This window comes from Gymnodraco acuticeps, unplaced genomic scaffold (genome assembly GCF_902827175.1).
Source record: "Gymnodraco acuticeps unplaced genomic scaffold, fGymAcu1.1, whole genome shotgun sequence".
NCBI lineage: Eukaryota > Metazoa > Chordata > Actinopteri > Perciformes > Bathydraconidae > Gymnodraco > Gymnodraco acuticeps.
In genome coordinates this window covers 435570-460269 of record NW_022990938.1, presented here as the reverse complement: position 1 = coordinate 460269, position 24700 = coordinate 435570, and the positions used below count along the sequence as shown (strand labels likewise).

Here is a 24700-nt window from a genome sequence, read left to right as displayed (position 1 = left end):
AACATATTTAAAATACAAATTAACAATAGCAGCAAGTATATCACTAGAGTATCCCAATAATACAGAATGTGGGGGAAACTTCTGAAGCAACCGGAAACAGGACTCAGAGAGGCACGAGGAGAGCTGGAGCTTTGATGGCAAACACTGACGGTTTATTTGGAGTTACGGCCGGAGAATTCACAAGACAGGTGGTGTGTCACGAGTTGACACAGCGGTTGCTAAACTCATTCTGAAGAACTCTTCTGCAGCTGCAACTAGTTCGGAGTGTAATAATCAACATTCTTTATCAGTGAGACTAAACAATTATGGACCCTGAATCTAACTAGAGCTCTCGTCCATAGAAAAGAATGTGCGCCAGGGAATCTACGTCCCTGAACAGTAAACTACCTCATGGCGGCTCGTGCTCTGTCATAGACTGGCAACAACAATGCGCCCAAGCTGCTGCTCCTTAAGAGAGATAGCAGCAATGGCCGTAGACCTATGCCGTGGGAAAAGAGACAGTATGAACTGGGTCGAAGGTTGAATACCTAAGCAAATTATTCCCTAACACAGAATATTACGAAAATATTGAATAAATTAAATACTCTACAATAAACAATCTCACTAAGCTACAGAAATATATAGAAATAAACTACAGACACATATTGAAATTGGATTATAAAACCTTACAATTATGCAAACTGTTGTGGGTTATAGAACAGGAGACACTTTACAAGCTAGTAATGATAGCCTTATAAATGACATTCAAGTGACAACTGTTCTTGGTCCCCTCCTCTTCTCCTTGTACACAAACTCGCTCGGATCAGTCATTAGCCCGCATGGTTTTTCATACCACTGCTACGCTGACGACACCAATTAATTCTGTCCTTTCCCCGCTCAGAGACCCAGGTCGTTGCACGCATCTCTGCTTGTCTAGCTGACATCTCTCAGTGGATGTCTGCTCACCACCTCAAACTCAACCTTGACAAGACTGAGCTGCTCTTCCTCCCGGGAAAAGATTGTCCCACTCTTGACCTAACAATCAACATTGGCACCTCTGTTGTTTCCCCGATTCAGACTGCAAGGAATCTGGGTGTGATCCTAGATAACAACCTGTCCTTCACTGCAAACATAGCTGCTACAACCCGCTGCTGCAGATACACGCTTTACAACATCAGGAGGATACGTCCCCAGCTGACTCAGAAAGCGACTCAGGTTCTGGTCCAGGCTCTCGTCATCTCACGCCTAGACTACTGCAACTCCCTCCTGGCTGGTCTACCTGCATGTGCCATCCGACCTCTGCAGCCCATCCAGAATGCAGCGGCTCGTCTGGTCTTCAACCTTCCTAAATTCTCCCACACCACTCCGCTCCTCCGCTCCCTTCACTGGCTTCCGGTAACTGCTAGAATCCACTTCAAGACAATGGTACTTGCTTACCATGCTGTGAATGGATCTGGCCCTTCCTACATCCAGGACATGGTTAAACCGTACACCCCAGCGCGTGCACTCCGCTCTGCATCAACCAAACGGCTCGCTGCACCCTCGCTGCGAAGGGGACCCAAGTTCCCATCAGCAAAAACACGTGGGTTTGCTATCCTGGCTCCAAGATGGTGGAATGAGCTCCCCATTGACATCAGGACAGCTGATAGCTTACACACCTTCCGGCGCAAACTGAAAACTCATCTCTTTCGACTCCACTTCGAGCGATCGAACTATTAACAAAGCACTTATATACTAATAAAGGGCTGGCTTATCTAAAGCCAGTTGAGTAGCACTTGAAATGTTTTTGCTCTATGAAGCCTGATGTACTTATATGATTCTGTTTTCTTCAAGTTTGTATTTTGTTGGTCGAACGCTTATTGTAAGTCGCTTTGGATAAAAGCGTCAGCTAAATGCAATGTAATGTAATAATGTAACTAATACTGAAACCATGAAAAGTTTCATTTTCAAACAACCCTTTTAATTGTTTGTTGTTCCTTCCCTCAAAGGTTTCCCTTACAAGACAAGACCAGGCTGCAGAAATGGGTGGACAACATGAAGCGGGAAGAATGGGCCCCGAGTCGCCATCAGTACCTGTGCAGCGAGCATTTTACAGAGGACTGCTTCGATATCCGATGGGGCATCCGCTACCTGAAGAACACAGCCATCCCGACTGAATTTCCCTCCAGTGGGGATGTACGTATCTGTCTTTGTTTCCCTGTCTCAGCATCCTTTACAGTTCACACATGAAGTAATGGCTTGCTGCACATCACAAACCTAGCTTTGAACCAACTTAATGGAATTTATTTAAACATTTTCTGCTCAAATTGGAGCCCAAGTAGAAGTACAAGCGCTTTCACTTTGAGAAATACGCATTTCCCGCAAGTTTCTGGTGGGCAACAAGCCTCTTCTTCATTTTCTATTATTGTGTATGGCCTGTGATTGACTGGACTTCTGTTCTTTTGTCCCAGGATGCAGAGACAAAGGTTACCACCATTAAAAGAAGCCCGAAGGCCAAACGCAAGACTTTAGATATTGACACTGAAACCAAAGGATTTGACTCTCCTCTCAGCATTAAGCCACTCATTTTGAGTAGAACATGCAACAAGGTCCAGTCAAATACAACAAACGGCATTGAAGCTGAGCACACTGGGATGATATTCGAATCGCCTCTGGTGTCGGACACTTGCATCTCCTGTCCTTCAAACGAGACACAAACTGCTGCTGCTGGTGAGTTACCAGGTGACAGTGGCACGCCGAAAGCATCGTGCCTCACACTGTCCCGACACGATGAGCCTCATCCTGAAGAGCAGGCTCCCTCCATTGTGACTGTGTTGCGCTGCGAGTCACTGGGCCCTTTCTCAGAAGGAGAGGAACATGTGGACGCAGCTGCCCTCCAAACCGCTCTGGGCCAGGCTTTTAGCTTCGTCCCTGTGGAAATAGTCATGGACCAAACCAACGCTTGCTTTTCAGAGGAGAGACCCAGCTATTTCGAGCACATTTCTGTTTACGAGCACTCGTACTGCAGGCCGGACACGGACAAGGATCAGCTGTGGCAAAAGATCTTGAGTTTGCATGCAAAGATCTTGGAATTGGACGAAAGGGAAGTGAGCACCATGGACAAGATCCGTGCTCTGGAGACAGAGGTAGCTCTCCTGAAGAAGACGGTGGCGTTTTTAAAGAGAAGCAGAACATTTTAGAAGATTATATCTCATCCATGCTGCTCTGACGAGCGTGGGTTTCAATTGTTACCATTGAGCGACTTGCTGATATTACAGGGGTGGATTCAAACTAAGCACACAAACTCAAGTTTTGTACATTAGCATCATTTTTAAGGTACTTGTACTTTGAGTATTTCCATTTTCTGCTACTTTATACTACCATAAAATATAAATAAAGTAATGCATGATGGGGAATTCTTATAGATTGAAATGTCCTTCAATATTATTCTGCTTACAACAGAATTCATAAATAACTATAATCCATCATTTTACTGTATATCAATTGGAAAAATATATCTATTCCCTAAAACGGACAGTCCTTCATAACGAGTGCTTTTCCTTTTGGTACTTTAAGTATACATTGGTGCGAATACTTTTTTACTTAAGTTGGACTTTAAATGAAATACTTTTACTTGCATAAACTATTTATACAGTCATATTACTACTGCTTTTAATATTAATGGTCTCATATCCATAATAGTTATTTTTCACAGCAGACATCTTGGCATGTCACTGTAATTATAAATACTTTAATGTTATTCATAACATCTGTTCTTCTCCCTGCTATGAAAAGTCTAAAGAACTGCTGTATAGGCTTGTTGTATATTGTATTCAGTTGTTGTCCACATGGTGGCACTGTTTGACCATCTTCACAGGGGGTGTAGATTCCACTGATGCCTATGAGATCTGTTACGTTTGCAGTGTGTACATGATTGTAGGGCTTTGCAATTAATCGTATTTTAATCGCGATTACGATTATGGCTTGCGACGATTATGAAAACAGCATAATTGACAAAATACGATTATTTTGCTGGGTGCGCTTTCGCCCCTCCCTAAAAGCCCACTCGGCCACGTGGGAGTGACATGTGTTGTGAGTGTTCAGCGCGAGCGAAGATGTCAGAACAAGAGCAGCAACTCGTTAAAAAGAAGGGTAAAACTATTTCCACTATTTGCAAGTACTTTGCCATTACATTCCACATCGCTAAAGATATGTGCCCAGTTAGCACTGTTAGCAACCAGGGCTTTAAGCAACTTGTCAACACGTTGGACAAGCGTACGCGATGCCGTCTCGGTATTATTTCAGCAGGTCTGCGCTGCCTGCGCTATGTGACAAATGCCGTGGGGAAGTTGAGAGAGATGTGGCTTCAGCTGACTACTTTGCTACCACAACAGACCTATGGTCTAGCCCAGGGTTGCCCAACCAGTCGATCGCGAGATGTGTCTAAAAATAGAACAACAATATTCTGTTTTATCGTTAATGTCCTGTAACATAATCTTCCTGTGCCAGAATAATGCACTTGAACGCATCAAAGCTTTGTGATTGGCCGGCGTCACCCCATGTGTCGGGGCGTGGCTGAGGGTCTTCAGTACAGGTGGCGATATTGTCACCTGCCTGCGCTCATCTCTGAAACCAGACCATGTAAACAGGCTGGTGTTTCTTGCAAACAACCTTTAAGAGATGACATGAGCAGCCCTTTTTATTTGGTCTTAAATTGGAGTTCAACATTTATTTCCTGTTACTTCTGGACCATGACGGTTGGCCAGCCTTCAACGTTTAACTGAGTGGAATATGTTGAATATGTTTTACCAAAATGTTGGCTATATGTTAAGGAGTTTTCAGCAGGTTGTGACAGTGCACTGCAACATGTTTGATTTAATTTATTTTGGTCTAATTTATTTTTATTTATCATATTAATAATATATTTAGTATGGTTTTGGAAGTGCGCTCCAACATATTTGTTGATCTTGTTTATTGGTAAAATATTATTTGTTTTAAAGTTCAATAAATGGTCAATGAATAATCGTCAAAATAATCGTGATATCAATTATTGACCCAAATAATCGTGATTATGATTTTTGCCATAATCGCACAGCCCTACATGATTGTATCTCAGTTTTTCATCAATACATAATCCTAACTTATTGGCAAACCATGAATCATGTCTGAAACATTTTTAATACCTTGATACACAAATGGAAAACATAATTTGCTCTTAAGCTTTGGTATTTACTTCTCTGTAAAAGCAACAGTGCTTAAAGTGACTTTTATTTGGATTCAAAATTAATACAAATATGTAAGCAATGCTTTAAGAATCTTAAAAAAATGAGGAAGAAAAACACGATTTATTCTTTTTACTATATTTTGCAGGACCATTAATAACCATCAATTCAAAAATACATATTAATTTCCAGATTTTAATGCAACAAATATAAACATTTCCATGAAAGGGGACTCCTTTTGCAGCAGAGCTTGCTGTCTTAATGGGAACATTTATTTTGACTATGCTTCAAACAGCCACCGAGTCCTTTGTCCTTAAATCACGAGTAATCATGTCCCTGAAATCAGACGCTCATTTCGTTTCACAGCTGCAAATCATTTCCATTCTGTGCAATCTCCCCAAAAATATACTCAACATATTCTGATTCAGAAAACAATCTGTTGAAGTGTGCTTGTAAATGTCTTCCTTAAAGCATGTGCGGTGTCCCCTACGCCCCTTGGGATTGTTTAAACCCCCCTCAATGACATGAGCATGAACCAGTTAGGATTTATCGCCCACCTTCCACTCCCTTGGGTTCTGAAATCATAGCATTTTGGCCGAGTGAGATACCTAATCCTATTTGAAGCAGTTTTCCTGAATGAAATGTGCCAAAGGCTGTCTCTGTACTGTAGGCGCTGCTCGCACCATCTGTAAAACACTGTTGAGTGGATGACTATATTGGACCTGTGATGAAAATAGAAAAAATGACTGGTCGACTCGTGACAAAAGAAAGAAGAAAACACCTGTTGTGATTTTAATTGAACAAGTATATGTCACCGCTCTGCATGACTAATGATTCAGGCTTAAAAGGCTCTCATGGTGGAGGCATGATGATGTTGGCAGGGCTTTATTCTAATACTTAATGTGATGGAGGCAGGTGGGAAGCTTAATTGGTTTGAAACGCCAATGCAAATACACAGGAGAAGGTTAGGAGTCGATGCATTTCCCCCGGCCAACAGGGACCCAGGGCCCAGCAAGGATTCCGAATATGGATTCCCATTAATCTGTAATGAAATGAAATTGATGTAATCGTATTGCTCGGAATCCCGGCAGACAAACAACATGTCTTCTATCTTCTTCTAGAGATAAGTGCAGGTCTTGATCTCAAGTATGGAACTGTAATTATTCACATATTTTTTGTGGAAATGCACAACATAAACAACTGCCAAACACAGCCAGGGAAATGACAAATAGGATCAATGAAAAAGCACTACGGAATTAAATGTTCATATCATTACAATAGCAAACTGACTGGGCTTTAAAAAAAAGACTAGAGCCAGGTCTCATGATAAAAGTCCATATTAACCCTTAAGAAATGTAAAGGAAAACAATTAAGTGAAGGAAGGATGAGAGGCAAATAACCAAGGTGCAGTTTACACTTTAATTACATTAAAACACATTTATAGAACATCAAAAGGTACAATATCTCTGTCTAATATGTACAGCCGTTTTTCTGAGAAGTTTTTACTTTTTATGCAGATTGTTTTTGAAAGTCTTGGCATCGGTCTGTTCAAAGTCATTGCTGCTATAAGCACCATGTGTTCCCTTGTTTCACAAAACATATACTAACATATAACACATGTTGTTTTTTCCAACACTGAAACATTCATTGACAAAATGCTGTCAAATGCCAACAGATATGCAGCTGAGATCTATAATGCATACACAACAACGACACAGATTTAAACCAAGGTGACATACCCTTTGATATCATCCCAATATATTGTTTTCTGTTCTTCATGAGGACATTGACATTTATTTACGAGAGTCATTTAGAGGTGTATGTTGATTTAAACCTTGATAAATTCACTTTTACATTTTTTGCAGGTGACAGAGGGACTTGCTTATACTAAATGGTATCCTATTTCCCATACTTCAGAAAACAAGCAGTAAAACAGGTTTAAAATGTGTTTAATATTTATCTCCAATATTGATCAAAAGAGAAAGAATTAAAAAAAACGATACATACAAAGACGTAAGTGATCATCTTTGTGATATTCGTCTTACATCCCAATTACATTTTTTTTGTTTTAAACTTCATTGTTTAAACCTTTTTTCCCCAGATCTCAGTGGGGTATGAACCTCTGTTTCAGTGTGTGTCATGCATTTCTTTCTTTTCCCTTTTAGCTGTAGTAGACGTATATCCAGGGGTTGGTGCAGCTGTTGAGGCTGGCCAGCAGCATGATGATGGCAAACACTGGACCTGTGAGAGGAAGAGATGTGTCAAACTGATCTGAGGTGCATTAACACTTAGCCTACATGTATTGCCTTGTTTTTAAAATATAACATGTTGACGTATTACTAATAAAGATACATACTTACATCTTGAAGACTCACCTTGAGTTGGCGCACTGCTGGGGATCCATGCAGACCATAACTGGACAAAAAAGAAAGGGCTCCAACACACTGTGTATGTCATTATAATAACAAAAGTCATTTTCACAGTCTTCAGCATGGCGTTGGACACCCCTCTCGTGCCCGCGCGCCCTGCCTGCAGAGCCTTTCTCTTCATGTTGAAGTAGATGGTGGTGCATATTCTTATTTGGCAATAGAGCACAATGGCTGCAGGCAGGGCGAACACTGCCCCAGTTATCCAGGTGATGTAGATCATGTTCCCCCACGGTTCTATAAATGTAGCCCAGCAGTCGAACTGGTTCTCCTCCACCTCCTGGAGAGAGAAAATGGAGATCTGAGGAGAGCTGAGGGCGAGAGAGATGAGCCACGCTGCGCCTATGGAGAGGTATCTCCTAAACGAGCTCTTAATGAAGGAAACCATAGGCTTACAGACCGCGTGGTACCGGTCTATAGTCATGGCCACTATCATGTACGAGGAGGCAAACATCCCGACCACCTGCAGGTATTTCACAGCCCGGCACAGGAAGTCCGTGCCTTGGAACCTGTGCGTAATTTCCATGAGAAACTGAGGTAGGACCTGGAAAAAAGCTACCACCAGATCCGCCAAGCACAGGTGTAAAAGGAACAGCTGGGTCCTTGTGTTTCTCTTCCGCTTCTTCCAAAGTGTGCTCAATAAGAAAAGGTTTCCATAAGTTGCAATCACAAAAACCAAACCCAATACTCCGGCTCTGATGAGCGCAACACGCGTATACACCTCTCCGCCATCAGCGGGGGGCTTTTCTGAGCTGTTGCTGCCCAAACCCATTTCATTTACTGATTTCCTGATGTTGTCCGGTTGTTTGGAATATAGCGGAGTTGGCGCAGAGGCATCTCGACATGTGTCTTCCTTTGCGCGCGTATTGCAAGTGACAGCTGATTGAAGGACCAATCCTAGACTTGTAAGGATTGGAGCAGTGGGGGGGTCAGTGACGGCTGCTTGTAGACGTCAGGTTTATACACAAACGAACAAATGAAATAAGACTAGAATGTACCAAATCAGAAACAGGATTAAATAGGATTACACATACGAGGAATTTCCCCTGGTGCAGTTTAAGAAGATTCAAAGTAAGAAAAACAACCAAGTAAAACACGAACTATTATAAAAAGCTATTATACGTTAAGATATTGAAAAAACATAATAAATCCAACAGAGTTATTTGTGTTGTTTGTGTTGTGTCAGTTGAGCAGTTTATTTGTTTTTCTCCTTGGCTTTTGTTACACTGGAGAAAATATTAAACATATTAATAATAATACATTTGATTTCGCGCTTTTTCAGGTGCTCAAAGACATGTTATAGTGGTGATTAAAAGGAAATAAAATAAAATAAAATTAACATCAATAAAATATAAGTGGTTGGGAATCACTCCTCGAAAGCTCCACTACATAAACCATACACAAATGATTCACTGCACATACTATCCATCAAAGTGCACCTTCATTTATTTGATTTATACTTGTCATGTAAAGTGTTCATCACAGTATGTGTTGGCAGCAGTTAGATACTTTCTTAGTCTTGATAATAAGGTGTTCATGGGCATTAATCAGAAAACAATTGTTGTATGCAGTATCCATTATCCAGCCTCCATCATGCCCTTTATTTTCTGCTGCCTGTGGACCCCAGCTGTTTGTCCTTTTCAAGAGCAAATGTACCTTGGGCTCTGTATGTGTGGTGTACAAATGCTACTCACGATGCTTTTGAAAAGGCATCTCCACATGATGCTTGTTAACCTTTACCAGGAAGGTATTTTTCTGCTTTCCGGTCAGATTGTAGATATATCATTATCATTATCAGCAGGAACATCGGCTTGAGTCATAAAGCACTACAGTACATCAGCTTTTGAATTATTTTGACCTGAAGGCCATTATGAACAAAAGGAGTTGATTCATGTGCAAGGCAAGGCAAGGCAAGTTTATTTATATAGCACTTTTCAACACAAGGCAATTCAAAGTGCTTTACAAAAAATGAAAGAGATTAAGAAAATGGCATTCAAAATCAGTCATTAAAAGAAAAGCTAATAAAATAAACATTAAAAGAAAAAATACATGGATAAAAGTTACAGTGCAGTCAATTAAACTTTAAAAGAAAAAAGTACATGGATCAAAGTTACAGTGCAGTCTAAGATATGAATAGTTCAATTAAAAGCAGCGACGAAAAGAAAAGTCTTCAGCCTGGATTTAAAAGTAGTCAGAGTTGCAGCGGACCTGCAGGTTTCTGGGAGTTTGTTCCAGATATTTGGAGCATAATAACTGAACGCTGCTTCTCCATGTTTAGTTCTGACTCTGGGGACAGAAAGCTGACCAGTCCCTGAAGACCTGAGAGATCTGGATGGTTCATAATTTAGCAGGAGGTCAGAAATGTATTTTGGGCCTAAACCATTCAGTGCTTTATAAACCAGCAGCAGTATTTTGAAATCTATTCTTTGACACACAGGAAGCCAGTGTAAAGACTTCAGAACAGGAGTGATGTGATCCACTTTCTTAGTGTTAGTGAGGACTCGAGCAGCGGCGTTCTGAATCAGCTGCAGCTTCCTAATAGATTTTTTAGTGAGACCTGTGAAGACACCATTACAGCAGTCCAGTCTACTGAAGATAAAAGCATGGACAAGTTTTTCCAAATCCTGCTGTGACATTAGTCTTCTAATCCTAGATATATTCTTTAGGTGATAGTCTGATTTAGTAACAGTTTTAATGTGACTGTTGAAACTCAGGTCAGAGTCCATGACTACACCTAGATTTCTGGCTTTATCTGTTGTTTTGAACATTGCAGACTGAAGCTCAGCGCTAACTTTTATATGTTCTGACTTGGCTCCAAAAACCATTACCTCAGTTTTATCTTTGTTTAATTGGAGAAAGTTCTGACACATCCAGTCATTGATTTGTTCAATGCACTTACTCAGTGTTTGAATTGGAGCATAGTCTCCTGGTGAAATTGTTACGTAAATGTGTGTGTCATCTGCATAGCTATGGTAACTTATTTTGTTGTTTTTCATTATCTGAGCCAGTGGTAGCATGTAGATGTTAAAGAGAAGAGGCCCCAAGATGGAGCCTTGAGGAACCCCCACATGTCATATTTGTCAACTCAGATGTGTATTTACCTATAGAAACAAAGTTGTTTCTGTCCTTTAAGTAGGATTCAACCCAATTCAGAACTGTTTCCGAAAGTCCCACCCAGTTCTCCAGTCGGTCTAGTAATATGCTGTGGTCAACAGTGTCAAACGCAGCACTGAGATCTAATAATACTAACACTGAAGTTCTGCCACTGTCTGTGTTTAAGTGGATGTCATTAAAGACCTTTACAAGAGCAGTCTCAGTGCTGTGGTTTGGACGAAAGCCTGACTGGAACATATCAAAACAGTTATTTAAATGCAAGAAATTACTCAACTGTTGAAAAACAACTTTTTCAATGATTTTACCTAGAAATGGCAGGTTTGATATGGGCCTGTAATTGTTCATTACTGAAGCATCTACTGTGCATGCATGTTATTTGAGAAAGTGCCAGTTAATATGCTTTAGTTATTAATAAAACGTTGGATTTTTATAACTCAAATATAGGTCTTCAAAGATGCATTTCGAACAAGAGATGTTGGTCTTCTATAAACCACAAACCTAAGGGGATTGCGGCGGTATGGAGTGAGCCGCCTGATCAGAGAGAGCATAATTAGATACAGAGTTACAAGCAGATGAGGGTAATAGGAGGAAGATTAGGAGCCCATAGAGAGCCTGTATGAGAAAAATAGTCATGGAACTCTCAACATCCCCTATTCTCTAAATACTAGGACTTCCATCAGTTCAAAGAGTTTGTGTGCCTGAGTGCATATTAAACCTTGAACTATCATTGGTTTCAGCCTCCATTAAGCTGCTGAACCCAAAAGTTACATCGTAATGCAGTACAGCAAACATGAGCACTTTAATTCTAAGCTTCCTTCTTGTCCATGGCAAATGTATCTATGTTCCCCTTATGTATTTTTTGTGTGGGTTTTTTGTGATGTTTTCCTGCATAAAGAAACAAAACAACGGACAGTAGCACTTTGCCCAATACAAATGTCTCCTTGAAAACAATCAAGTTTACTCTGCAAGTACAACTCTGTCTTAATCTTTCAATTATAAACGTTGCTGTTGATTCTTTCTATCTTAAAATTGTAATCACTTGTGTTGCAGTGAAATCGTTTTTATTCCATGGAGGCTTTGTCGACACCTAGTGGCATAAACAAGGCATTGCACTGAAAACGTCTAGAGAACTGCGTCACTTCCTCTCTTCTTCCTGTTTATCTTTTCCATTTAACATAAACACAACTACATGTGTTATACCAGCATCTAACTGAAAGAAATACGTTGGCCATATATTTAACGGCATCTGTTTCTTATGGTAAGACAAACTCTGTTTAATTGTGTGACATAGCCTTATAATTATAATATTAAAAGGCTAACGTTAGGCTAACGGTTTCATGTGTGTGCTAGGCAAGCTAACACTAGCTTTGAAGTTTAAACATTACGTGTTTTTCCTTTGAAAATGTCGGGCTTGCTATCAAACACAAACAGTTTCGTTATTTGCTTTAACGTTATCTAAAGCTAGTGTTATCTTAACGGTAGCTAACGTTACAGTCACAGTTGAAGTCCAATAAAACATGCACGTAATGAGATAAATTAGAGGAAAAACTGGTAGGTAACTAGGCTAGTTAGCTAACAGTTGGTGTGTATTGTCTCTCCTTACTTTCATTCAACTTTTAGATAAGAGGATTAGAAAGAGTATTGAAGTGTTTTCAATGAATTCACATACATTGTTTTCAATGAATTCACATACATTGTGTAATGTATACATATCTTTGTATAAGGTGCATATTTAGAAGCATATAAGTATATAGATGTAATAAACAGTCAATAAAGACATCGTAAATTATAATAATATCGAAGTGGGTTTATAACGTTTCTCATTTCGGGCGAATAAGAGTTCAAAGCAATATCTTGCAAGTTAAATGCTAACAGTTAGCCCGTTGGATATACCGTTCGCTTTGGGAATGACCCACACATTGTCACTTTCTCAGCTGTTGGTTCAAAGGTTGACCGCTTTCCGGAGCAGGGTCTTGCTATCAATGACATCCACCAGCCACCCCTCTCTGAACCTGGTCCTCCCGGGGGTGTGCATCAGCCGGTTTGACTCCACCGCAAAGTGCACCTCCACGGGCAGAGTGTGGGGTCTAACTTGAGGGATGTACACCACGAAATACACGCTAGCAGTCCCCTGAATGGGCTTCCTCCAGGTCGTGGTACTGAAGCGGGCCTGGTAGTGGTAGAAGGTGCTATGTTCCTTCTCAGTGGAGCAGAGGAAGTCCAGGCTGTGGAGCCAGCAGGGCAGCAGCTCCCAGGTCTGAATGTACTCCTCAATCTGCCTTTTCCCGTCTTCCACTGTAAAGTCTCTGATAGAAACCCAGGTTATAGTCTTCATCTCACTGGGAGGAGAGTCAGGAGAGACTGGGTGGCGCTGTTTGTCCAGCAAAGTCTTCACAAGTTGAGCTGACTCTGTTGTTAAATTCATCTTTAGTGTTGGATGTTGTCGCTCTTCCATGTTCTCTTTGCTACAGTGAAAACCTATCTGGGATCTAGAGGGTTTGAGTTGTTAGTTTTTGAAAGCTGTTTACAGTATTGGTTTTGGTTGCTGTAACAACAATTTCCTTGGTTACCAGGTTGGGTAGGGTGGCAAATGGGTTAGTGCTAGATCCTGGGTTTTAGGCGGAAGTGACGTAACCTGCCACCCGGACAAGAGACGAACATGAATACATAATTTCCCCTAAAAAATATCATAAATATAATATTTTGAGAATTCATAACTTTGGAGGACAGCAGGCTATTACCAATATTTAAAGAAATGACATCTCACAAGAAGAAAAGCACAGATGGGATTACAGTGACACACACAGTACGAGGTTTATTTAATTTAAAAAAGGGGAGATTTCCCATGCAAAATTAAATGTGTCTACTGTTACTACCAGATGTGCAGTCAGTTGCTGCAAAAGTGTTGTCTAGTTGTTTGCTCCTATAAAAACGTGTTTAAAAGTATCCTTTTTTTTTCTCCAGGAGACGGAACAAGCTGTGAAATTACCTATTTCCCTCTACAATGGAATTTCTACTAAACCACCGTTGCTGATGGCAGGAAGTGTGCCAGAATGCAGCATCATTTTAAAACAGAATCATCCAGTTGCCTGATAAAGTCTTAGTTCTCCACTGCTGTTCCCAGTGAGCAAACGCATGTCGCGAATCAGGACCACATTGGACAGTGTCACCAAGGCAGTAGGCAGCACTGACCTCATCTCCAAGTTCTCCCGCTTCAAGCCTGGCAGTGCCTCAGTGGACAGCAGCACCCATGTGGAAAAAGTTCTGACCAAAGCCGAGACCTCGTCCTCTAACAACACAGCAGCACCACCTGAAACCACCATGAAAGAAGCTGCAGAAGGCGAGAGCAAAACAGCTGAGGAAGAGCCAGACAACCAGCAGCAGCAAGTTACAGAAAATTCTTTTGCTGCCACAAAGAAGTCCACATCAGGATTAAGCTCTTCCTCTTCTGTGGCAACACACACATCACAGCTGTTTCACCCAGTAGCTCTGTCTAGTAACATGGATGAGACGTACACAACTCTGGCTCTGCACATCAATAGTTACTTTGGCACCAGTGCACCAGAGGAAGAAGTAGACAACAGGCCACTGCAGCAGAGCAGAGAAGGGGGTGATCCTGTTTCAGAGCCCACTCTCAGCGCTCTTACAACTAAGGACCACATTCCTATTTTGTCTCCAGTGGCTAAAAGTATTGAAGCACCCACTACCTCTCCATCTCCCTCAGACATGCTCATTCCTCCAGCAGGGACGTCCTCCCCTGCCATCCCTGCGACTGAAAGTGAAGCTCAGTCCATCCTTGTGCCCGCTGCCTCCACTAAAAAAGGCTTCACCCACTATCTCTCCTACCCTCGGCCCAGCGTTCAGGCGTTCGTCGGCAGCTACATCACACCCCTGGTCCCAAAGTTCAGAGGTGATTCCAAAAGCATTGCAGCTCCAAACGACAAGCCTTCAGCAGTTGTAGAGCCAACTGTGGACAAGGCAGCAAAGAAAGCAGACAGTGAAGAGGAGAAAGTTAAGCAACAGCGGTTAATTCAAAGAGAGAAGGTAATTGATGTGATATGAATCGCTAGGTTAAAAATGCACAATAAAAACAAGTAAGTAAGCATGGTGTGTATTTGTCTTGCAGATAATAGCCAGGGTGAGTGTAGACAACCAGACCCGGTCTCTGGTGAAAGGCCTGCAGAGAGTGAATGATGTCAAGCTCCTCACCAGTCGAGTGGAAGAGCTCAGCTTTCACATCCTGGAGTTCCCCGAGACAAGAGGTGTTGCCATCAAGGTGAGTGTGTATCACCGTCACAACCATGCAGCTCTGTTACATGTCTGATGTGTTTGCACAGTCATCAAGTGTTGAGAAATGGTGACCTTCTTAGGAGAGGGTGCTGCCCTGCCTGCTGAGACTGAGGCAGGCTAGAGACCTCCCCCTTCAGGCTGCTGTGAGAGAAGCTCTGGCTTTGATTGGCTACGCCGAACCAGTCAAAGGCAGAGGGATACGGGTCCTGACCATAGACGGAGGCGGAACGAGGTAGAGCCATTTAGGAATGAAGCACGTGTGGCATTAAAAAGCCTGACTACCCTGTTTTACTGAAGGGGTTTAGGTATGATGTTTTTATCAAAAGCATGTGTCTCTTGCTACTTTTTTAGATCATACTTGTGTAGTTTTAAATGCAGACAGAAGTCACAAATGGTGGGAACCAATGTAGCTTCTTTCCACTACAGAGAACTACAAAATGAGCTTTCATTGCATGCCAACGGAACAAGACTACCTCCATATATTACTGTGTAGTAGATCAAATGTTAAAGCTGCATTTTGTTACTCCAGGTGTGTCAATTGTGTGCCTTTTCTTACAGGGGACTGCTGGCCCTGCAGACTCTCTATAAACTGCAGAACATGACCGGCAAGCGCATCCACCAGCTGTTCGACTACATCTGTGGCGTCAGCACCGGTACGCTGTCATGACTGTTTATCGTCTGTATTGTTTTCATATCACTAAATCTAAGTCCTTTGCTCACCGGCACATCACACTTGTCTCTCTCTACTCTAGGTGCTATTCTGGCCTTCATGCTGGGTATCTTTCAGATCCCGCTAGAGGAGTGCGAGGAGATGTACAGGAAGCTGGGCTCGGACGTCTTCAAACGGAACGTCATCGTTGGAACCGTAAAGATGGGCTGGAGCCACGCTTTCTACGACAGTGAAATATGGGAAAACATCCTCAAGTCAGTCTGCAGGACTCTTTCATCCCTCTTTGTTCTAGTCTTTACATGATTTTACTGCTCGCTACCGTACTTGATTTCAAAGACACAGAGTTAGGCCCCGTCCACACGGAGACGAAACGAAAACGAAACAAAGTCGATATCAAAAAAGTCTTCCGTCCACGTGGAAAAGGCTCACGAAACGTGTCCCTTCACACGAGACCGCTCGACCCGCTGGGCCTGTAAGTGGCGCTGTACTTCCGCCACAAAATACACCAAAAGCAGCGAATAAGACCGATGACGATTATTATTATATTATATTATTATTGTAGCTGATGGTTGTGGTAGAGGAGCTGTAAATGTTGCACTAAAATCTATCATGGTCAGTAGCATCTTGAGCACGAACGCAACCCTGTGATCCGCCATTGTTGTTGTTGGCGAAACGCATCAGCAATGACGCGGGGGTGAGCGGGAGAGGCGTGGCTATGGCGTAATCGTTTTCAGGGAATGATCATATAGGGCGTACACACGGAGCCGCAAGCGTTTCGTCCTCAGACCTACCCACTTTGGGAGCCGTTATCAACATTCGGGCTCCAAATCCGCGTTTCTGTGTCGGCCTCGTGTGGACGAACCGTCTATACGATAGAGAACGTTAGCGGATTCAACTCATATTGTCTTCGTGTGGACGGGGCCTTAGTCTAGTGTTTAATTTGAATCTGTTTGCATTTCCTCTAGGGAACGGATGGGTGAGGGGCGTATGATTGAGAGCGCCAGGGACCCTCACTGCCCTAAAGTAAGTCACATGTTTTTTCAGCTCTTCACCTTATGGACTCAATTTGTACTGTACTCAAGTACAATTTTGAAGTACTTGTGCTTTACCTAAGTGTTTTCTATTGATGCTACTTTATTGTTTTTACTCTACTAGATTTTTAAAGACAATATTGTACTTTTTCTTTTAGTTTTGATTTGGCAGCTTTCGTTACTTAACATATTTGGATTATTAGCTATTCCAAAATATAGCATAATTACAAATTAAACATTGATATATTATTAGAGGTTCGGATATCCAGCAGCAGTTAACATTTTTTATTTCATATTCTATTTAAGTATAGCTACTGTTTGCACGACTTTTTACTTGTAGTAGATCATTTTTAACATCTGATATTGCTACTTTTACTTGAGTTAAATATCAGAGTACTGATATTTAAAAAAGGGAATAAAACGCTTTTGTACCTATTATTTAGTTGTCAATTGAACAGCACCTTAGTGAAACACCAGCTCTTCAAAACATGAATGAAGTCACACACTTGGTGTTGCCTTCTCAATGTGCCCTTGTTTGTCCACCAGGTGTCAGCAGTGAGCACCATTGTGAACAGGGGTTTACCTCTGAAGGCCTTCACATTCAGGAACTACAGACTCCTGCCAGGAGTGAGATCCCACTACCTTGGAGACTGCAACCATAAAATGTGGCAGGCTATCAGGGCCTCGTCTGCCGCGCCGGGATACTTCCAGGAATTCGTCCTGGGAAAAGACCTCCATCAGGTATGACACACAACAGAGAGATACTGTTGGTAACACAGGCTGCGAGATAGAAGAAAGTGTAGCACGAAAAAACACAGCATCACTTAAAAGGCTCTGTCCTTGGAGAGGTGAATACATTTGGTTCACATCTATAGTAGTCACATTTCTCTGAGAGCCCTAGTCCAGTGTGAGAGAGTAATTTCCTTGAAATGTTTTCAATCAATACACTTCCGTTAAGGTGCCAAGGACAAAAGCAATGAGCATTGCACTCTCTCTGTGAATGTACACTTCAAGGGGTATGTGTCAATTAGTTTCACTCTTGATACCCATAACCTTGAAGGCTGTCATTTCCCTGCTTTTAAGAGTCTGAGAGGAAGAGATGGAGGTAAAGAGAGAGTCCTTGGACCCTGCATGTGCCCCCTAAACATCAAAGTCCTCGTCCTCTTAGCCTGCTTCTTCGCAGGGAAATGGAGAGCTCTGATTCCACATTAAAGAAAGTAAATTTCACAGTGAAAAAGCGTGTGCATTAGGTGATGGATGCTAACTCTTGATCATTTTTAAGGTTCAAGAGCGGTAGATTAGCTTTAAGTAGGAGGTAATTGAATATAAACCCAGCTGTTGATGTGTCTGATAAATTACTTTCTGCTACTTTGATCCATATCACAGAGCGCCTTTTATTTCATAACGTTTGATTATTAGGCCAGATATCTTTAGATGGTCTGTGTGGGCAGCAATTATGCTCAAGGCTTTAGCTTCATTTAACAACCTACTTAGGCAGATTTAGCCTTGTCCCGGCTCCAGCAAGCACTTCTCTCCCCTGCCGTTTCCTAATGCCAGGGTCCTGGTAGACGGCCCTTTGCAATGTTTTAGTCAATAAGAGATCCTAATCTCTGACCCCACTCTGCATGTTTACAGACCCAAGCCTTGATAGTTCTAAGCATGTAGAATTAAAACAAATGGCCTCCTAGTAATTGGCCCGAGCCCAGGCCTTTAACCTTGAAAACTCATCTGTTTGCTAGTATTCCTACTAACGTATTACCACGACAGAAATTCGATTATATTTGTTATTGGCATGCCTGATCCTTTCTGACATTGATCGATCTCTGGTCATTTTATTATTTTTCTTTTATTCTATAGGAGCAAGGAAACAGCATAAGATAGTTATGGTTTTGTTATGGCTTTTATTTTGTATGCAAATTATGTTATATATTCATTTGCATAAATATAATGCTGTTTTTTTGCATTTCTTTCTATTCACAATCTGCTTTGAGCTGTGTGTGTGTGTGTGTGTGTGTGTGTGTGGTGTGTGTGTGTGTGTGTGTGTGTGTGTGTGTGTGTGTGTGTGTGTGTGTGTGTGTGTGTGTGTGTGTGTGTGTGTGTGTGTGTGTGTAGTGTGTGTGTGTGTGTGTGTGTGTGTGTGTGTGTGTGTGTGTGTGTGTGTGTGTGTGTGTGTGTGTGGTGTGTGTGTGTGATGTGTGTGTGTGTGTGTGTGTGTGTGTGTGTGTGTGTTGTGTGTGTGTGTGTGTGTGTGTGTGTGTGTGTGTGTGTGTGTGTGTGTGTGTGTTGTGTGTGTGTGTGTGTGTGTGTGTGTGTGTGTGTGTGTGTGTGTGTGTGTGTGTGTGTAGTTTGAGCTACCGTTGCCACCCACCGGTCTCACTCCTACTCTAGTTTTCAGCACTAGCAGCGGTATGTCTCAGGAGACTTCAGCCAGTGCAGGCCGGGTATCAGAAATACATTTACACACACAAACACAGTGGGGAGCAGACACCTTCACACACTCAATGTAGAGGTCAAATATCCTTATATCTCCCTGAGCTGCAGTCCTTTATCGTAGCAAAAGAGTATCATTAGGCCAGTCATTTGGGATGCAGCGTTCAATTTGCGTGTTGGTTGGATTTCATTCAGAGGTTGAGGGTCAGAGCTGAGGAGCAGCTGTGTAATTAACCTCTGTTTCAGTAGCTTACACCTGAGGGTACACAGCTGTATCATTAGTTCAATAATAACATGTTTCAGACAATAATACCAGGGCAGCACAGTGGACCAAAGACAGACATATGAATTTGAAACAAGTTTCCTGGAACTAATATTTAACCTTTTTTATTTCTTTACTTTTCAGGGTGAATAAAAAAAGTTGAATTCACAGAAAAGCAATTATATAAATAACTTACTGGTGGAGTTCTCTTGTGATTCCTCCGGTATTCACAGTATCAGCACACACCATACCTAACCCACACATATTTATTCGGGCCGTCTGTGTGTTTTAGATTAGTTTGGATAAAATCGACTTTATTAATTGTTGTGTCCTTGGGCAAGACACACCTGAATTTGCTCCTGTGGGTATTGTCCACCGTACATGACTGTTACATGTGTGTAATGTGTATTTGTAAAGCGCTTTGAGCATCTGGAAAAGCGCTATAATAAATGTCAGGAATTATTATTGTAGGCGTGTGGTGTTGTGAGTTGGCGTTCGGATCAGGGGGTCACAGGTTCAAACCCCACCGCATGTCGTCGTGTCCCTGGGCAAGACACTTCACCCCAAATTGAGTGCCTAAAGAAGACACAATATTAAATAAATTAGAACAGATACATCTACTACAAACGCGAGAAAGGTATTAGTGTTTTCTTACAGAAGAAGAATGGGATTCAAGCTTTTTGGATATTTCTCTATTGCCCTCCCCATGTAGAGGCGTGTAAAGACCTTTACCCCCGCTCCACTGGGGAGGGTCTCAGCTCTTGTGCGCCACACTCTCCATCTCTATTAATCCGATCCAAAAGCCCTTCGGTGTCTGGATGTGGTCCAGAGCTGGACTCGGGGAAAGACTGAGAAAGAGTGTTTAGCACTAAATGGGTCCAGGCATCCATTTAGCTCCATTGTCCTCTTTCTGGCATTGTTGGCACCACTTAGATCAGCTCCAATCCTGTTACATTATTTAGAGCAAACGGCAAGTCATTTGTGATTAGGTAAATGAAATCAGTCAGGATTAGAATACTCAAATGCAACATGCTGTATCAACAATTCAGAGTAATGCAGCAACTAGATCTTCTTATTCAATTTAGTTTTAGATCAAATTATTCAAAGAAAGGGTTTCTCTTAGCCTCGGAAAGCTGCTCTAAAAGACAGACATTCCTACTTGTTTATTTGTGAATAACAGGGCTGTTTGCACATACAGCACATCTCAGGCCAGGGAGCTTTGTAGCTCTGGGACAGCGTGTCCACTTCCCCTCATGTGTCCCCTGCAGGCTGTCACAACACATATATTCAAACCTGAGGCTCCTTCTATGCATGCAAAGTGTCCTTTCAGTGTATTAACCTTGCCTAGTAAGCATATTTGACTGATGAAAAGCTGAAGGTGACTTTGCAGATTTTGAACCCATCAACAACATTGGCTGTTGGTTCGAAAAGCAAATTGTCTACAGTGGAAATAAAACATTCCACAGTGATTGCTTTGGGGCCCTTCTTTTACTTCATGGTGATTCTCCTTCCCCTTTTCATTACCTTTCTTATCCTTCCTCTCCTTTAGGATGGAGGCCTCCTCATCAACAACCCCACAGCGTTGGCCATCCATGAGTGCAAGTGTCTGTGGCCTAACACCCCGCTGCAGTGTGTGTTGTCTCTGGGCACGGGACGGTACGAGACGGTGGACAAAAACAACAGCACGACCTCCACCAGCCTGAAGACCAAGCTCTCACACGTCATCAGCAGTGCCACGGATACTGAGGGTAAGACCAATGTTTGACATCACACACATTTATTTATAAACCACAGCTCAGAGGCGCGCAGTCACAGGCAGGGTGACGAGTTACGATTTCCCCGCTCCAGTGCTTCTTGAAATATAAACCAACTTTAAAGGTCACCTATTATGCAAAATCCAATTTTTCATGTCCCCTCTGTGGAAAGACATTCTGAAAGTTTCAGGAAAAAAGATTCTCTCACTTTTTGATCCATTTCTATAAAAACCTGTCTGAAAATGAACTGATCCGATTTTGGCCCCTTTATGATGTCATAACGATGTTTTGTCTTGTGTAACCATTAGCCAATCAGCAACCAAGGTAACCCCCCCCCCCCACCTTATCACCTGAATCTCCTCCTAGAGCACCATTGAGTTCTTTGTAACCAAATCTCTCTCAGAGGGGCGTGGGGAGGGGCTCCTTATTTTCATCTAAAGTAACAGACAGAGAATCAGCACTTTTGAAACAAGGCTGAAACAGAGGGGATTATGGGTAATGCTGCAATGATCTGTTTGGTGTTTCAGCCAATCAGAGACATGTTTTGTATATATATGAGACCTATAATATATTGATGAAAAACAGTATAATTGGGGACCTTTTTAAAAGCAATACTCTCCTATCCTTATTCCAGAGGTGCACACCATGCTGGACGCCCTCCTCCCCCCTGGCACTTACTTCCGCTTCAACCCCTACATGAGCGAGGACATCCCGCTGAACGAGAGCCGCCCAGAGAAGCTCAACTTCCTGAAGGGCGAGGCCGAGCGCTACCTGGAGCGCAACGAGGCCAAGCTGAAGAAGGCTGCCAGCGTGCTCTGCCAGGAGAAGAGCACCATCCAGAGGGTGGCCGAGTGGGCCAAGCTCAAGGCCGACATGTACGAGGGGCTGCCCTTCAGCTCCAAGCTCTAGTTATCTGCCTGGCAACAGTGTGGGTTTTTAAGGTAAGAAGAACTCCCAAGACCTGGTAGATTCAGGCCAAACTGGAACTTTATTTTTAAGCATCTTGGTTACCACATTTTGTTTGGACTTTTTTTCTATCATCATTTACACTGTGTAAGGACTGTTTAATTATGATGATTCATTAAAAAAGACAATACTGTAAATAATAGTATGAAATTACATATGTGGTGTGTTTTTAGTTGGACGCAATGTGTCTTTGATGGAGATGGAGTATTCACTTTGATAAGAATCAAGCCGGTTTGGACGCTTAATGAAATCATTTACTTGAATAATTACAGAAAGGAATTGTTTCTGTACATAAATGTATGAATTTGAACTGGCTTAAAGTGTTGGTGGACTAAACGCATAAGGACGGTAATGTGGCACAGACTCATGACCACAATATGAAGAATGATAATAATGATCACAGAAATGATATGGACTGACTTGAATACATTAAGATGTAATCAACACATGGTGGCACAGTGAAACCATTCAAACGACTGCCTATCACTACAGGAGAAAGACCTCATGCACTTTGTAAAATCGAATTATTTACGAAGAAAATGTAAATAATATTTGAAGTAATTATGAAATACTTAAATGGGGTTGCTAGAATTTAGGAATACAGCAAAAAGAAAAATAGTACTGATTTTGACTTTACTTGATTGACGCAGACACTGGAATCTGTTTCTGATACTAACGACAATATATCAGAATGCGATTGAATGTTTTCCTCATGGCATGTTCTCCTTTGTGGCCCATTATTTACTACCAAGCTTTTGCCTTTAACCTTCCTTTAATTCCTCTTTGTCCCACATTTCAAGAAAGTGACACAATATTTACATTTGGAGAATTCTAATCCCCTCTGATACCTCCCTAATTTATAGCTTGGTTGAATGCGATAAGAAATGTCATGAAAAAATAAAACTTGGGTTTTCAAAACATTGATATATGATCTTCTGACCTCTGTATGATTTGTTTTAATTGTACTTCTACATTAGTGGATTGGGAATATATGCCAGAGGAATGTTTGCCATCTTATTTTCAGGTTAGCTGGCCGACTCTGTTTTGATTGGTCAACAGATTAGAGATGTCCCGCTCCTTAGCCTATCATGTACAATGTGTTGTAGCGCTAGCCAATAGAAGCGCAAGTGTTACATAGTGATATCACACAATCCATATAACACACTACAGCACAGGGGAAACCCCAAAAAGCACATTAGGCCCCTTTTAAATGATTGATTTTCCTGACACTCGTAACACAAACGCATCACCATAGAGTTGTCCCAAAGGAATGCGGAGTATCTTGCTATGACGAATTGCCTTTGTTTCCCAATCGCACACATTGATTTTCAGCTTTATTGTTTAGATCCCATTGAAGGATCCCCTGGAATTCCACAGCGTCATTCCTCCAGTCAAACTGTTGTTACCCCAATCAACGGGAACAATGCATCACAAACCTACACACCTCCACAACAAAGACACATGTCAGGAAGGTATAACATAATATGTCAAGCCTTTCACTTGACTGATGCATCAATCCCGGTTTAAAACCATCCAAGTTGTAGCTGTCTTGACTGATTGATTGATGGCCCTTTCTTCCAACGCCAGCTTGAGTTGCACCTAAACGTCAAGCTCTGATTTATGGCTGCGTTGCCTACACTTGGCCTGGCTTCAGATCTGTTCGGTAGGTATCAGCTGGGGGGACAGATCCTACAGGAGTAAGCGGGCAACATGGCAGAAAATGAGCAGTTACATTTTCATTTAGCCGACACTTTTAATACGAAATAACTTGCAATCAATTCTATAAACCATGAAGATAGAAACTCAGAACAGCAAGAAACATGCAGGTACTATTGGTTAACATGAGCTAAACCATTGCTTGTGCTGGTGTGTTTATTTCGAATGAGCTCAACCATTTTAGTATTATTTTTTGTTTGTGTGTGTGTCACGTTTAATAGGCAGTCAAAACGGGTGAGTTTTTGTGTGAAAATATTTGTAGACTTTCTGCTGTCCTGATATCAATGATACCATTTTGGAGCTATGATAGCTAACAGGCCTTTTTTTGTCGAGGGGTAACATCCACAGTGAGGGAGTGGCGAGATGATTAGCCGATGCAGAGCGAAGTGCACACACTTGGGTGTATGATTAAATATCCTCGATGTATGAAAGGTTCACAGCACGGTAGGCCAGCGATGCGAGAAGACCAGTGGAGCTGCTGCTGCATTCTGGATGAACTGCAGAGGTCGGATGTCATTTGCAGGTAAAACCGCCAGAAGGGAGTGGCGGTGGTCCAGGCGTGAGATGACAAAAGCTTGAACCCGAACTACGTTGCCTTCTGGGTAAATAGACCTCCTGATGTTGTAAGTAAATAAGGACTTATTGTGGGTTGATGAGATTTTGTATAGATACAGTATATATTTTAAGTTAAGGTGTATGGAGGCACTTCATGGAACCACTATCTATCTCAAAATCACAAAGCTTCCTTCATCCACCTGATAGCAAATAATTACATTTTTAGAAATGACAAATAAGGTTTCTTTCACTGCCTTTAAACAATTTGCACTGCTCTTATATTGTTTTTGGGATGGCTTAAAAGTA

At 41.9% G+C, this 24700-nt stretch overlaps 4 protein-coding genes across 5 annotated transcripts in view; 2 read left to right on the top strand and 2 right to left on the bottom strand.

Moving 5' to 3' along the window:
• The window catches only part of LOC117558236 (THAP domain-containing protein 5-like), a 32145-nt gene extending 28699 nt beyond the window's left edge, over positions 1–3446 (top strand). For both annotated transcript variants that reach the window (XM_034234276.1, XM_034234277.1), the window contains 2 exons: positions 1968–2154; positions 2430–3446. In XM_034234276.1, the coding sequence (XP_034090167.1) occupies positions 1968–2154; positions 2430–3158 (916 nt within the window). In that variant the 3' untranslated portion in view covers positions 3159–3446. The remainder of the gene's footprint in view (positions 1–1967; positions 2155–2429) is intronic.
• A 3821-nt stretch (positions 3447–7267) lies between these two features.
• avpr2l (arginine vasopressin receptor 2, like) lies at positions 7268–8378 on the bottom strand. Its single transcript, XM_034234302.1, has 2 exons — positions 7556–8378; positions 7268–7421 (listed from the first exon to the last, which is right to left on the bottom strand). Exons 1-2 carry the CDS (start codon positions 8376–8378, stop codon positions 7342–7344), a joined length of 903 nt encoding a protein of 300 aa, XP_034090193.1. The 3' UTR covers positions 7268–7341.
• Positions 8379–11843: 3465 nt separating this feature from the next.
• On the top strand, positions 11844–23054 carry pnpla8 (patatin-like phospholipase domain containing 8). The gene is made up of 10 exons (XM_034234275.1): positions 11844–11978; positions 13685–14764; positions 14847–14996; positions 15091–15242; positions 15569–15663; positions 15763–15934; positions 16646–16703; positions 17258–17452; positions 20953–21151; positions 21792–23054. Exons 2-10 carry the CDS (start codon positions 13856–13858, stop codon positions 22064–22066), a joined length of 2205 nt encoding a protein of 734 aa, XP_034090166.1. The 5' UTR covers positions 11844–11978; positions 13685–13855; the 3' UTR covers positions 22067–23054.
• Positions 12663–13185, bottom strand: akap14 (A-kinase anchoring protein 14). Its single transcript, XM_034234301.1, has one exon. The coding sequence runs from the start codon at positions 13173–13175 to the stop codon at positions 12663–12665; it is 513 nt and encodes a 170-aa protein (XP_034090192.1). The 5' UTR covers positions 13176–13185.
• Positions 23055–24700: the final 1646 nt, after the last annotated feature.

Coding starts and splice junctions, on each gene's coding strand:
- avpr2l (XM_034234302.1), bottom strand. CDS start 8,378: ATGGGTTTGGGCAGCAACAGCTCAGAAAAGCCCCCCGCTGATGGCGGA. Junction 7,422..7,555: donor CAGCAGTGCGCCAACTCAAG/GTGAGTCTTCAA, acceptor TTCCTCTCACAG/GTCCAGTGTTTGCCATCATC.
- akap14 (XM_034234301.1), bottom strand. CDS start 13,175: ATGGAAGAGCGACAACATCCAACACTAAAGATGAATTTAACAACAGAG.
- pnpla8 (XM_034234275.1), top strand. CDS start 13,856: ATGTCGCGAATCAGGACCACATTGGACAGTGTCACCAAGGCAGTAGGC. Junction 14,765..14,846: donor GGTTAATTCAAAGAGAGAAG/GTAATTGATGTG, acceptor TTTGTCTTGCAG/ATAATAGCCAGGGTGAGTGT. Junction 16,704..17,257: donor GGGACCCTCACTGCCCTAAA/GTAAGTCACATG, acceptor TTTGTCCACCAG/GTGTCAGCAGTGAGCACCAT.